Consider the following 12,329-nt stretch of genomic DNA (forward strand, 5'->3'; position numbering starts at 1 on the left):
TCCTGGGATCGAGTCCCACATCGGGCGTCCTGCTCAGCAGGGAGCCTGCTTCTCCCTCTGCCTCTGCCTGCCACTCTGTCTGCCTGTGCTCACTGTCTCTGACAAATAAATAAATAAAATCTTTAAAAAAAAAAAAAAGTTGAGGGTTTTTATTTTCCTAGGCACCCAATCTGAAAGCAATTATGAAAAAAAGAGAAGCTACTTTAAAAAATGTTCATGACCCACATGACCCATGTAGCATATATGAAATGGGACATATTGATATTTGCATTAGGGGAAGTGTCTGTCTGTGAACTCGCCCATCCACCAGCTGCATTTTCTTCCACATCTGTGATAAACTTGGGACTCAGCTGCTGACTCTTTCTGATCTTGCTACTTAACCTAAATGGCTTTGGCAGGTTATCTGAGAACGGGGCTCCGGGGGGGGGGGTTCCTGGAGAGATGATTTAGGAATAATAAGGAAAATCACTCCCTGTTTTTCCAAGGACACTTTGCCCCATCCACTTTGTCTGTAGTTTTAAATGATTGCCTGCAGGAGACTGCTCACGGGGGCAAACATTAAGACTTGTGCATATAGGGGTTGTGCAGAGAAAGAGCGAGATGCTGGTGGCCAGCATTCCCCACACCCTGGAAGTCCCTGTGGCCCTCCAAGCCTGGCCTGACAAGCTGTCTTAGAGATGACCCCACCAAAGCCTCGGTCTGCCAGGGATTGTGATCCAGAAGCACTGTTGGGTGTCAGAGAACAGGGTGTTCTAGCCAATGAATGGGATTTTGTCTCTAGGCTACTTTTTTGTGGGTCGCTGAATATGTAACTGAGGCGTTCGCAACCCTTTACCTCCAAGCAGTCTGTTAAATTGTGAGTCCGGTGAAGATTACAAATTGGTGTTGGAGAGAAACTCCGGACAGGAAAGCCGTCTTTTTGTTCGTGGTCAAGCAAGAGAACTCCGACTTTTCCTGCCTGCCCCTAGCCAGCCCCCCAGCAGCTCCCACCACAGTTCTGTGAGCCTTCATTAGCACGGACTGCTTAGGTAGTGGGCATCAGAGTCCTTGAGTTTTAGGTTAATCCCCAGTAGTGCGGTTTCTTTTGTGAGTCCTGGCCCTTGAACAAAGGGGTTGTAAATGGGCAAAATCTGCCGATGCTCTCTCTGCTCTTAGTGACTGTAACCTAGGTCAGAGTTTGCATTTCCCGCCGCTCGCTCGCTTGGCTGATACTGCATTACTTTAGCAAAGCTTCGGTTTACTACTACTAAAAGGGGCTTCCAAGATGGCCCGATAGAAACTTTGGTTCCTAATTTGCTTATCATTTAAAAAGCGCTAAAAACCCTGCTGATTTCTATCTGGAGTGGACTTGAAAGTGGATCTGAATGCTCGTTGGGTGATGCATGGAGTTGGGAAGTAGCAACCTGACTCTTCCAACTGTACTTCTAGGAAGGTATTCTTGGAAAAATATAATACAACTGATTTTCAAAATATATGTGTTTCTGATTGGCCTTCTTTAGCCCACCTTGCAGGATTAGTGGACCTCACAATAATTGGCAGTCTTAAGCCCTCCAGAGCTGTATTTTGGCAAGGTTTTGCAAAATACTAACTAGCTGCATTTCTCCTACTGATTGGTAGGTGATCTCAAATGCTACATCTGCATAATAACTATAATTTATGTGCTTTCTTATGAAGGCTTGGGTCAAATGACTGAAGGCTTTCGATGTGCCTCACGCGTCCCATGTGGTAATTCCACTCCTTTTTGCAAAGGGGCGGGTGGATTAATGTATATGCTGCCCCCGCCCCCCTGGGAATATTAAAACCCTTTAGAGATTTTCTTTCTTTGTTCCTGTGAAGCAGAGCATTGTATATTCCTCCTGGGGTTCGTAGGTAGGTTGGAGGCAGTGGAGTTACACAGCAACCTGCTTTTAGGCTCACTTTGTGGCTTCATGGATTTAGATCTGAAAGTGAGCAGAAACCATTTTGGTAACTCTTGAGACCGACGGCAAGGAATTGTTTTACTTTTGGAACAAATAAAAATTAGAAAAAGAGTAAAGTAGCAATTGAGGGATTAGGAAAATCACCCCCAGCAAATCATAGCTTAATGTAGCTCCGGCTAATAAAATTACACCAAGTATTCATATTTTTTAAAAGTCTGATTAAGGCCCCCTCCCCCCACATTTACCCCTTTTTCCTTTGGAAACTGAAGTTTGCTTTTAAGAAATAATAATAAACTTTTTTTATTCTAGAATAGTTTCAGATTTACAGAAGCTGGGAGGCCAGCACGGGCGGTTTTCTTCTCACTAGCATCTTACCTTAGTGTGGTGCGTTGTCATAACCGAAAAACCAGCGCGGTTGCATTATTATTCTTTGAAGTCCCCATTTAATTCTGATATTCTGGTATTCTTAGTTTCTTTTTTATTTTACTAATGCTTTTACTGAGATATAATTCAGATCCTAACTGATTTGCCCATCAAATATATATAGGGGCTTTTAATATACCTGCAGAATTATGGATTCACCACCAAAAGCAATTTTAGAAAATTTTCATCATCCCAGAAAGAAATCCCCTTACCTTTTAGCTGCAGTCTCTCCTTACTTCCCGTTCCTCTAGGCAACCCACTAACCTCCTTTCTGTCTCTGTGAATTGACTTATGCTGAACATTTCCTGTAAATGGAATCCTATGTGTGGACTTTGGTGGCTGGCTCTCTCACTTAGCATAGTTTTGAGATTTTGTTTTGTTTGTTTTTAAGATCCAGCCGTGTTTTCAGACGTACCAACACTTTGTTCTTCCTCCTGGTGGAATGATCCATCATACAGATAGGTCCCGTTTTGCTTGTCTCCATGGATGGACATTTCGCCATTAGGTTGATACTGCTGTAAACATTCACATACAAGTCTTTGTGTGATTTCCTTAGCTTTCCCCCAGTGTCTTTTTCTGGTCCAGGGACCCACCCAGAATACCTTGTCTTAGTCCATCATCATGTCCCCGTAAGCTCCCAGGGCTTTGCTTTTGATGGCCCTTGAGATGTCTTGTGTTTCGATTTCATCCGTTCTCTCTCACTTATGCGCACCGTTCAACGCCTCTCATCTGGCTGTCTTGACTCCCCTCAGATCCACCCTTGAACAAGAAACTTTCCTGAACTAGCCAGAGGACAGAAGGTGCTGCCCTCCCGGCCCTTCTTCCCTCGGCTGGTACAAGTCTCTTCCTGGATGACTTCAGTAGCTCATCAGGGTAGAATAGATGTTCTTTCTTCCTGCGTTTCCTCATTGCACTTTTTACATTTCTGGAATGCTTCCTTGTTTACAAAGGGCTTTGCAAGGCTCTGGTGGGTGAGCGGCTTTTCTTGCAGTGGCCGTGCCTGCAATGAAGCATGCCTAGCTTAGACTCCAACCCGGGGCCTGGCTTCCCACGTCAGTCTTCTTATCCCGAGACTACCATTACCACCAGCCTTGCAGAATGAAAGATCCAAATTGCGTTAAGTATTTGGAACCTTTTGAAACTCAACTTCCTAAAAACCCCTTGTAACGAGCTAAGTTTTCTTCAAAGTCCAAGTGAGGCAGGCACTCCGTTTTGGCAAGAAGGAGCAATGTCAAATTATAGTCTTCTTACGTTTGCAGTTGACCGAGTGCTTTCCAGTCTGTTCTCAGATATTCCCCATGGCAGCCCTTCGCCTTAGGGTGCAATTTGTGTCTCTTTTACCAATGGCATCTGGTTGTTTTATTGGTGAAAACCAGTTGGGGTGCTGAGAATGCCCTACATATCATGGTGGTGCAGCCTGGGTTCTCTGCCACCATGTCCCGAAGAGGTTCCCTCCATTCACGGCTCTGGGGGGACCTGAAGACTAGAATCTCCCCGTATCTCCTACACATGCAGGAAGCCAGTGCCTGAGAGGTGACTACAGGCTTCCTCCTATCACCATTCCCCCCCAAATATGTGAGAATTGGAGAGACATGTTCTTGGCATCTGGTCGGACTTCTAAATGAATTTTCTGAGAAAGACGTAGAATATAATTGTAAGATATAGTGCAAAATAGCCGAATTGCAGGGTGCCTGGGTGGCTCAGTGGTTTAGGCCTCTGCCTTCAGCTCGGGTCATGATCTCCGGGTCCTGGGATGGAGCCCTGCATCGGGCTCTCTGCTCAGCAGGGAGCCTGCTCCCCCCTACACTGCCTGCCTCTCTGCCTACTTGTGATCTCTCTCTGTCTATCAAATAAATAAATAAAAATCTTTAAAAAAATAGCCGAATTGGTAGTAAATATAGTAAATAAGCAGCTCTCTGCTTATTTACAAGTGGTGAGAACTGCTCGCCACTTGTAGCACTTTCTAGAGGGAAGTGGGTCCAAGCAGCCGAAAATCCACAGACGTCGGCTGCTCCCCATTTGTACCTCGGAGCCGGCCTTCTGTGAGAGGAAGTGAGCGAGGTAAAGCGAGAAAGCACGTGTCCAGATTGTTTGCCCCCGAGTCTTGGTAAAGGATGGACTAGATTCCTTATCCTCAGGGTCTGCCTCTTTAAGCAGTGATCTGAAGAGCTTCCAAAAGGAACCAATACAGGATCGAGTAGTAATTGATGGTGATTGTCTTCGTTCAGCTTTGAAAACCAAGGCATTGATAACAAGACTAAAGAGAAATTACATAGAACTGGTGTGATTGAAAAAAGTTTGCCTCTTCCCAGGGATTTTATTTATTTATTTATTTTTTGGTTTTCAATGACCTAGAGTTAAGCTTTAAAAGCACGCTTCATTGACTCTCATCCAAGCCTCCGAGGACAGGGCTAGGGGACCTTTTTTCTTTAGAAGGCCACTGACCCACAAAGAAAAATCTAATCAAGGGCCATGTACAAAAAGCAACTTAATTTAGGTGCTTCCTTAGAAAACCATAAAGCATTGAACTTACCTGCTTTTTAAATGAAGATCAGGGAACTCTAAATCAACAAATTGGGAAAAAAAAAAAAGGAAAAGGAAAAAAGCCTCTGGGTTCATATTCAGGGCTGTCCGAAGCTCCACAGGAGGGTGACGAAGAACAGTCCGGGCAGAGGGAAGGAGTGAAAGCAGCCAGGAAGCGATACACGGACCGAAGCCTGCGCACAGCAGGGATCATGGAAGGAGGAGGTTGAGCTAGGGAAACCGAGGAATCAAGAATAGCTATGGGTCATGACCCGCTGTTCACCTGAGCCATTCTCTGAGCAGAGCTGTTCTCTGGCTCTGCTACTTAAGCCTTTCAGGTACTAATTCTTACGGCAGTGTCTGTAGCAGAATTACTTAGGGCCCTTTAAAAAAAAAAAAAAAAGCACATGCCTAGTACCTACCCCATACTGTCTGCCCACCTGAGCCACATCAGGTCCTCTTGTCCCTGTGCTCACTCTCTCAGCCCAAAGCAACCATCGCTCCATGTTTCGTGAGAAAGGATCACCAGCTTTAGAAAGATGATCTCTAGAAAGAATAGGCATTTGTCCTTCAGACACACCATTTTAGGAGCAGTCACAGACAAAGAGAATGTCTTTAAAATAATACTTGTGCCTTTTTAATATAAACCATTTGGGGCACTTCAAGTAGAAATATTCAAGTTCAAGGTCAAGAGTCCTCTTCCAACAGAGCCAGCCAGGTGCCCCGGAAGTCATCAAGTTTTATTTATTTATTTTTAAAGATTTATTTATTTCTTTAAGCGTGAGCTACTGTGTGGAGCTTGGGGTGGCTAGGGGCAGAAAGAGCGGGGATCCCAAGCAGACTCTGCATTGAGCACGGACCTTCAGACGGGGCTCGATCCCATGACGCCGAGATCGCAACCCGAGCTGAAACCAAGAGTGGGACGCTTGACCGACTGTGCCACCCAGACACCTCGATGTTTTAAAAACCAAATGAGTGGTTTTAGTTCTTACCAGAATGTGGAGCTCGGATTCCATTTTCAAGTGCACCAAGACTGACCCACCCACCACTTCCTCCTTGAACTTCCCATCAACCGAAAGGGGTTGCGGCACCAAGCCCCCAGTAGCCTACGTATGTCTAAGGATTTAGTTCACAAGTGTGTCTCAGACTGCATTTGTCTCAGGCAGGGCTTTGGACAGGGATGTCAGATTACATTTTCAAGTAATGCTTTTTAGAAATACAGACCGAATAAGTGGTGTGTTCCAGCCTACGTGGGCAAAAGTGGCCTGTTGGAGTGGGCTTCTTGAAACCAAGAGGAAGACAACTTTGCCAGAGGCAGCATTAGCCCAGTGTCTACCCTGTTGTCATCCTTTACCCAAGGTGAGCCTTTTACCATTAGACAAAGTCTTCCTGGAAAGACCTTCTCTCTGAAATGAAAGCGGACTCTTTTTCATTAGTTATTCTCAAAACAAACATGGACCCCAGTGTTCTGGTATAATCCAGAAGGTCCTGCTAAGGGCCCCTGATGGCTATGAAACAGGCCGAGTACCCCGGCTGTGCTGGGCTATCTATTTATTTATTTAAAGATTTTATTTATTTATTTGTGTGAGAGAGCATGCACACAAGCATGGAGTGGGAGAGGGACAAGCAGACCCCATCCAGAGTGCAGAGACTGACGGGGGACTCCGTCCTACAGCCCCAAGATCCGGTGGTCAGAAATCAAGAGTCAGCCTCCCAACCGACTGAGCCACCCAGTCGCCCAGATAGGCCGGACTTTTTAGATGCTCTGCTGGATACATGTGTCTGTGGAAATAGCAGGTTACTGGTAACTTTTATTGCTATTAGACATTTTTGAAAGGTGTCTTCTCAGTGTAAAATTCCTGTGGGTCAGTTTATACCCATCAATGTCTAGCACCTTCATAAGTATAGAAAATTATTCTTTCCTGCTGGCTCTGAATTTTCTGGTTTCAGGTTGTGTGGGTGTGTGTGTGTATCCGTGTGTCGCCGTGTGTGTTATGCATTAGGGGTGGGAAGGTGTACCTTTCCTTGGGTTTAGAATCCTTTGATAGCATCCATGAAGTGGCCCCTTGATTTATTATATGTGTGAACCCTATTAAGATTCGGTGAAAGTAGATTTTTTTCCAAACTCGTGAATTGTTTTGCCTTGGAAATTCAGTGTATATCCCAATGGAATCTTTGCAGGCGTTTGAAAATCAGCATGTGATGAATTTTAGCCTGTGACAAACTTAAGAAGTAGCTGCTCCCTTAACTATAATTCATTTAAATAGCCCTGTGGTGTCTTAAGCTCTCACTCTGAGCATTCCAATTAGTTTTCTGTGTGGGGTATGAGTGTGATGGATTATTTAACCCAACTATAGTAAGTTGGGGTCCTTCATGTTATTTCACATGTCAAGACCGTGTTGGGGGAAATCCTCAACCCTGAAATCTGGAGACGACTGGAGAGCTCTCTGTTAATTATGTGCCTTGGTACCAAGGGCCTGCTGTGAACTTGTTAAGCCAGGGAAGAGGGAGTTTTGTTTTTGGTTGTAACAAAGGTGTTTGCAGCAAACTGAGCCTTAGCAACCTGCTTCTTTGGCTAATGAGATCTGAGACACTCTGCAGCTTCACAACTCCTAAACTCTTCTACCCAATCTTACCCCCCCGCCCCCTGCCCTTTTTTAGTTAGATTGATCTGTTGACCAAGAGTTTCAAGAATGCCGAAAGAGACTTTCAGCAGTTTCTGGATGAAGTTGTTTGAAGATTGTTTCCCTCCACCTTTTCCTAACTAGTCCTTGATTACTGTAACCACCCCCTTTTTGTGTTGCAGCAATATTCTCCCTACTTTTTAATTGTCGAGAAGGAAAGATGATCAGGCACACGTATGATTATGTAATTATTTGCATACATGCCGTAGACAGTCCTAGTTTAGCCAGATTAAGTTGCTTAAGTCCGTTTCATCTGTAGTGCCCCACCTCTCCAAAGCCACTGCGGTATGTATCTTAGGTCAAGGTTATTCTTCAAAACACAGTCAGCCAGGAAGCAGCAATGGCCAGCTCATGGGCCAGTTCATTTCCTTGACTGGTGGTGGTTGAGTGGCCCCTCATTCTCCAACCCTTTATTTATTGCATCCACTTATGGGAGACAGGTGCATGTATCTTCAACATACTCCGTTCCTGAGTTCCCAAGGTCTCGATTTGTTTTCAGATCCTTTGTCTTACATCGACCGTGGATGGCAAGAGCAGAAGGGGCAATGGCAGTAAGTCCTTGTAAACGTCTGTACAAATTAGATCACACTAATTCATGGCAGTGTGGCTTGAGGGTTAAGAACTATTAGGGTGCAGGTTTCAGTGGCATCCCATCTCTTGGGCATTATGAGGGAGAAGTATGGTCTCCGCAAAGCACAGTTGTGTTCTGTGGCAGGAGGAACAAGGTGTGGGTGAACTTTGGGATCTTAAAAAAAAAAAAAAAAAGAGAAAGCCCTCTAAACCTTCCTGTCCTAACCACAAGCAGAATGTAGTTGGTTTAGAGGGAGGGAGATACACTGTGGGTTGAGCTGCTGTGGAGTGATGCATCTTATGGCATTTCTCTTGACTCCTAGGACTATATCACTGCGTGAAGATGACATTTATTGGAAGCCATTAGTCTATACTGGGATGAGTGGGCACTTATCCCGGGATTATAAGGTCAGATGGTGTCTGACAACTGCACAGGATGTGCTGAACGAGAACATCTGAAATTTAAGGGTCATTTGCCCTTACCCTTTGTGACTTATCATAGCCTGAAATTATCCAGTGTGAACTCCCATTGTTTTCTTTTGGCCACCAACCCCTTGAGATCTACTTACCCCTTAGCTTCCCCACAGTATAACTACTGCTGGTGTGTTCGCTCATCATGTATTTGGCTGTCATGTATTTTATTTATTTTTATTTTATTTATTAGGGGGGGAAGCACACGGGAAGAGAGAGAGAGTGAGAAGCAGGCTCCCCTGCTGAGCAAGGAGCCCAGTGTAGGACTCAATCCTAGGACCTGGGATCATGGCCTGAACCAAAGGCAGACACTTGTTTTTTTTTAAAGATATTATTTATTTATTTGACAGACAGAGATCACAAGTAGGCAGAGAGGCAGACAGAGAGAGAGAGAGGAAGGAACGCAGGCTCCCTGCTGAGCAGAGAGCCCCATGTGGGGCTCAATCCCAGGACCCTGGGATCATTACCTGAGCTGAAGGCAGAGGCTTTAACCCACTGAGCCACCCAGGCGCCCAAAGGCAGATACTTAACCCACTGAGCCTCCCAGGCACCCCTGACATGTACTTTTATAGATCATTCTTCATTAAGGGTACCCTCTCTTGGAATGTAAAGTCCCAAAAGCTAGAAAAACTTACGTGTCATTTGTTTGACTTGTACAGTATTTAGCATAGAATCTTGAATGATTTCTTTAATAAAAAAAAGAAAGAAAAAGTATGGGTCGATCTTGAATGATAGTGTTTATTGGCCACACCGATTTTCCTGTAGTGTAGCAGTCTTCTTGATTCACATGTTCTTTTGTCTGTTGTAGGTGGCTTTGTTATTTTTGCTTTCCCATAAGGGAATGGGGTGCTTTTAGTTTATTTATCCCCCAACATGGAGCTTGAACCCATGACCCTGAGAACAGGAGTTTCATGCTTTACCCGACTAAGCATGCTAGCTGTCTCTATGTATTTCGTTTTCCTAAAACTTTTCAGATACACACGATGCCTAGGCTTTTGCGGGAAAGGCGTGTGTGCACTAAAGCCAAACTCTTCCCTTTTGGACTTGATGAAGGATGATGGAGATTGATTGTCCTACAATTTTATCTTCCAGGTGATCATTTGAAGATCTGTCCCCAGGGCTATACCTGCTGCTCTCAGGAGATGGAGGAGAAATACAGCCTGCAAAGTAAAGATGATTTCAAAAGCGTGGTCAGCGAACAGTGCAATCAGTTGCAAGCTGTCTTTGCTTCCCGTTACAAGAAGTTTGACGGTAGGTACGGGAACTTTGGCCCAAGTAAGCAGCAGTGTGTGCTTTGTCCTTGAATCCATTTGACACCTTTTCTGCTAGTTATGGTTCAGAGGCGACAGTTCAGTTTCCATGACTGCTTTTTCGGAACTCCCAAGACTTTTTCCTTGTTGGATCCTAAGGGCCAGTTAGCCTTCCAGCTTCACTGCTGGGATCCGTCTGGATGCACTAGAATCTGTATGGTAGGCATTATGGAAATATGGTTGCAAGGAGCCAAAAAAGAGATTGAAGTAGTTTAATTTAAGGGCTTTCATTTATTTTCTTGGGTGAACACAAAATAGTGCTGTTGACGCAAGTCACTTAAAAAAAAAATCTCCCTAATAAAAAGCAGGCAGGCATCTGAAGACTTAGAATAAGCATAGAGATTCTGCAGATGCTCGACTTCAAATTAAGTTGCAAACTGGATTTCCCAGAGATAACTAGAATTCCTAGAAGCCCCATAGAACACAGATAGGGTTAAAACTCAGCTCTTGAGTTGGCACGCAGCAGTGGCCTAGGAGTAGCTACTATATTTATAATTGTTGTTAAGCTGGGCTTCATCCCTTAGCTGGCACTTGGGCTTAGTCTATCCATGTAAAACCACGACCAAACCCATTTCAGTCCCCTGTGCCAAACGGGAATTCTCATACACACGCTGTCTTCTAATAGTGAAGAAATTGCCCATCTGAGCCAAATGAGCGGCACGTCAATCATATCTAAAGCAATGTTACAGATGATAGACTTGAAAAACTCTGGAGTATGGGGTCCAAAACACCTCAGGATTCTCTTCTCTGGTGCTCTTCACTCAGTTTGAAGATTGTTATGAAGTAGATTTAATTTTAATAGGAATGATTTCCTTTGTGCCTGTTTTAAAGGCCATTCTAATTACATAGTACCTTTGAAGCATGCTTTTCTTGACATTATGTGTGGTGAAGAAGTACAAGGCAAATTTTCGAGATGTGAAATGTCTTTGAGTATTTCTGCAAAGGGCTTGTTACCATGGTGAGAAGTTGGACTAAATTAGATTTATATAGCTGATAAGGCAGTCCCCAGCTAAAGAACAGGTTGTATTTCAAATGTTGGCTTTTGAGATTCGTTATTTGAAACTTATAACCAATTTAATAGGTGTTAGGTTCCCAGGCTAGGCCAGGAGAGCATATTGAATTTGTAACGTAGTTAGACTAAAGTTTTCTCTATGTAGCATGTCCTTTATCATACCCATTTTGCCACCAGTTACCGTGCAAAATCGTATTCAGTCTTGATTTTATGTCCTTTTCTTCCTGGATGGGTGAAAATGTTCTATGTATCTATATATCCTGTTTATCAGTCCACAGCCCTCCACACACATGTGCTATAACCATTAAAAGTACTTAACAACATGTTAACACCCTGCGAAGGTGGGTGTTATTGTCAAAAGACATCATTAGGCCACCTCTGTCTCTCTTGGGCCCTAAACTGTTAGTGTAATTATTGAGTCTCTCTTGGTCACTAAACTGTTAGTGTAATTATTCAAAAGACTGGTAATTTACTTGATCTGGCATTTCTCATTCAAGACAGTAACCGTAGCATTTTCTTTGAGGAGAATACTTAGAAAGATAATCAGATGGCCATCTCTGAAAACTCGAGATGCTGAAATACAAAAATGATCCCTTGGGTTTAATAAGGGCATTTAGATGGGAAAAAGTCCTGCTCTTCACAAATGGCAGGCCCGTTGGTAGCATGATGGAGTGAAGATCAAGCTGTTTTCAAGTTCTGCCGCCTCCGAGTGGCCCCATTTCCTGTTAGACATGTCTCCTCCTATTGCGGAGTCCATGGACATTGTGACCTCTCTCACCTAAGAGCCTGCTGTTTAAGCTGTTCTTTCCCCTTCCCACTCCCCATGGTTTTCTAGCATTACTCCTATGATTCCAGTGTGTAGTTTTTAAAAAGCCATACAGAGAAACACTATCAGTAAGTGTTAACATATGTTTTTTAAAAACGGACGGAAAAACAGTTTCTCTGGCCTTTCCCTACCAGGTTTCACATTCAGTAAATGTGTTAACACTGTTTCTTTCTCAGTTTCAAAACTGGTCATGAAAATTGATTGTGAAACCTTAGTTTGTTTCTTCTGACTTCAAATTAAAACATGGCGTAGACAATAAAGGTAGTGAGCACAGAGTAAATTTCTTTTGAAGGAGTAGTAGTTGACATGTGTTTGGCCTGGAGATCAGAACAGAGCTGGGATGCATGGGATGCATTGCCTATTTCATGCCTAAAGAGGAGGTTGAGTGAAATTGTACAGGGGCTGTCTTGATGCTCAGAAATCCAAGGACAGGGTGCTTGGTCCAAGAATGGTCCAGGCCATTATAAAGGACAAGCCCGAGGTTATTGATGTGAATGAAAGAGAGGAGGTTGGGCCGAGCAACAAGATGGCCACTGGAGAACCAAGCTGGGGTGGCCAAGGGGCAGGAAGAAGGCTGACAAGTCTTGAGGA

At 44.1% G+C, this 12,329-nt stretch overlaps 1 protein-coding gene across 1 annotated transcript in view; it reads left to right on the plus strand.

Moving 5' to 3' along the window:
- GPC4 (glypican 4) overlaps positions 1 to 12,329 on the plus strand; it is a 106,314-nt gene that overhangs the window by 61,933 nt on the left and 32,052 nt on the right. Inside the window, exon 2 of the mRNA XM_044235865.1 lies at positions 9,683 to 9,841. Coding sequence (XP_044091800.1) covers positions 9,683 to 9,841 — 159 coding nt within the window. The remainder of the gene's footprint in view (positions 1 to 9,682; positions 9,842 to 12,329) is intronic.

This window comes from Neovison vison, chromosome X (assembly GCF_020171115.1).
Source record: "Neovison vison isolate M4711 chromosome X, ASM_NN_V1, whole genome shotgun sequence".
Taxonomy (NCBI): Eukaryota; Metazoa; Chordata; class Mammalia; order Carnivora; family Mustelidae; genus Neogale; species Neogale vison.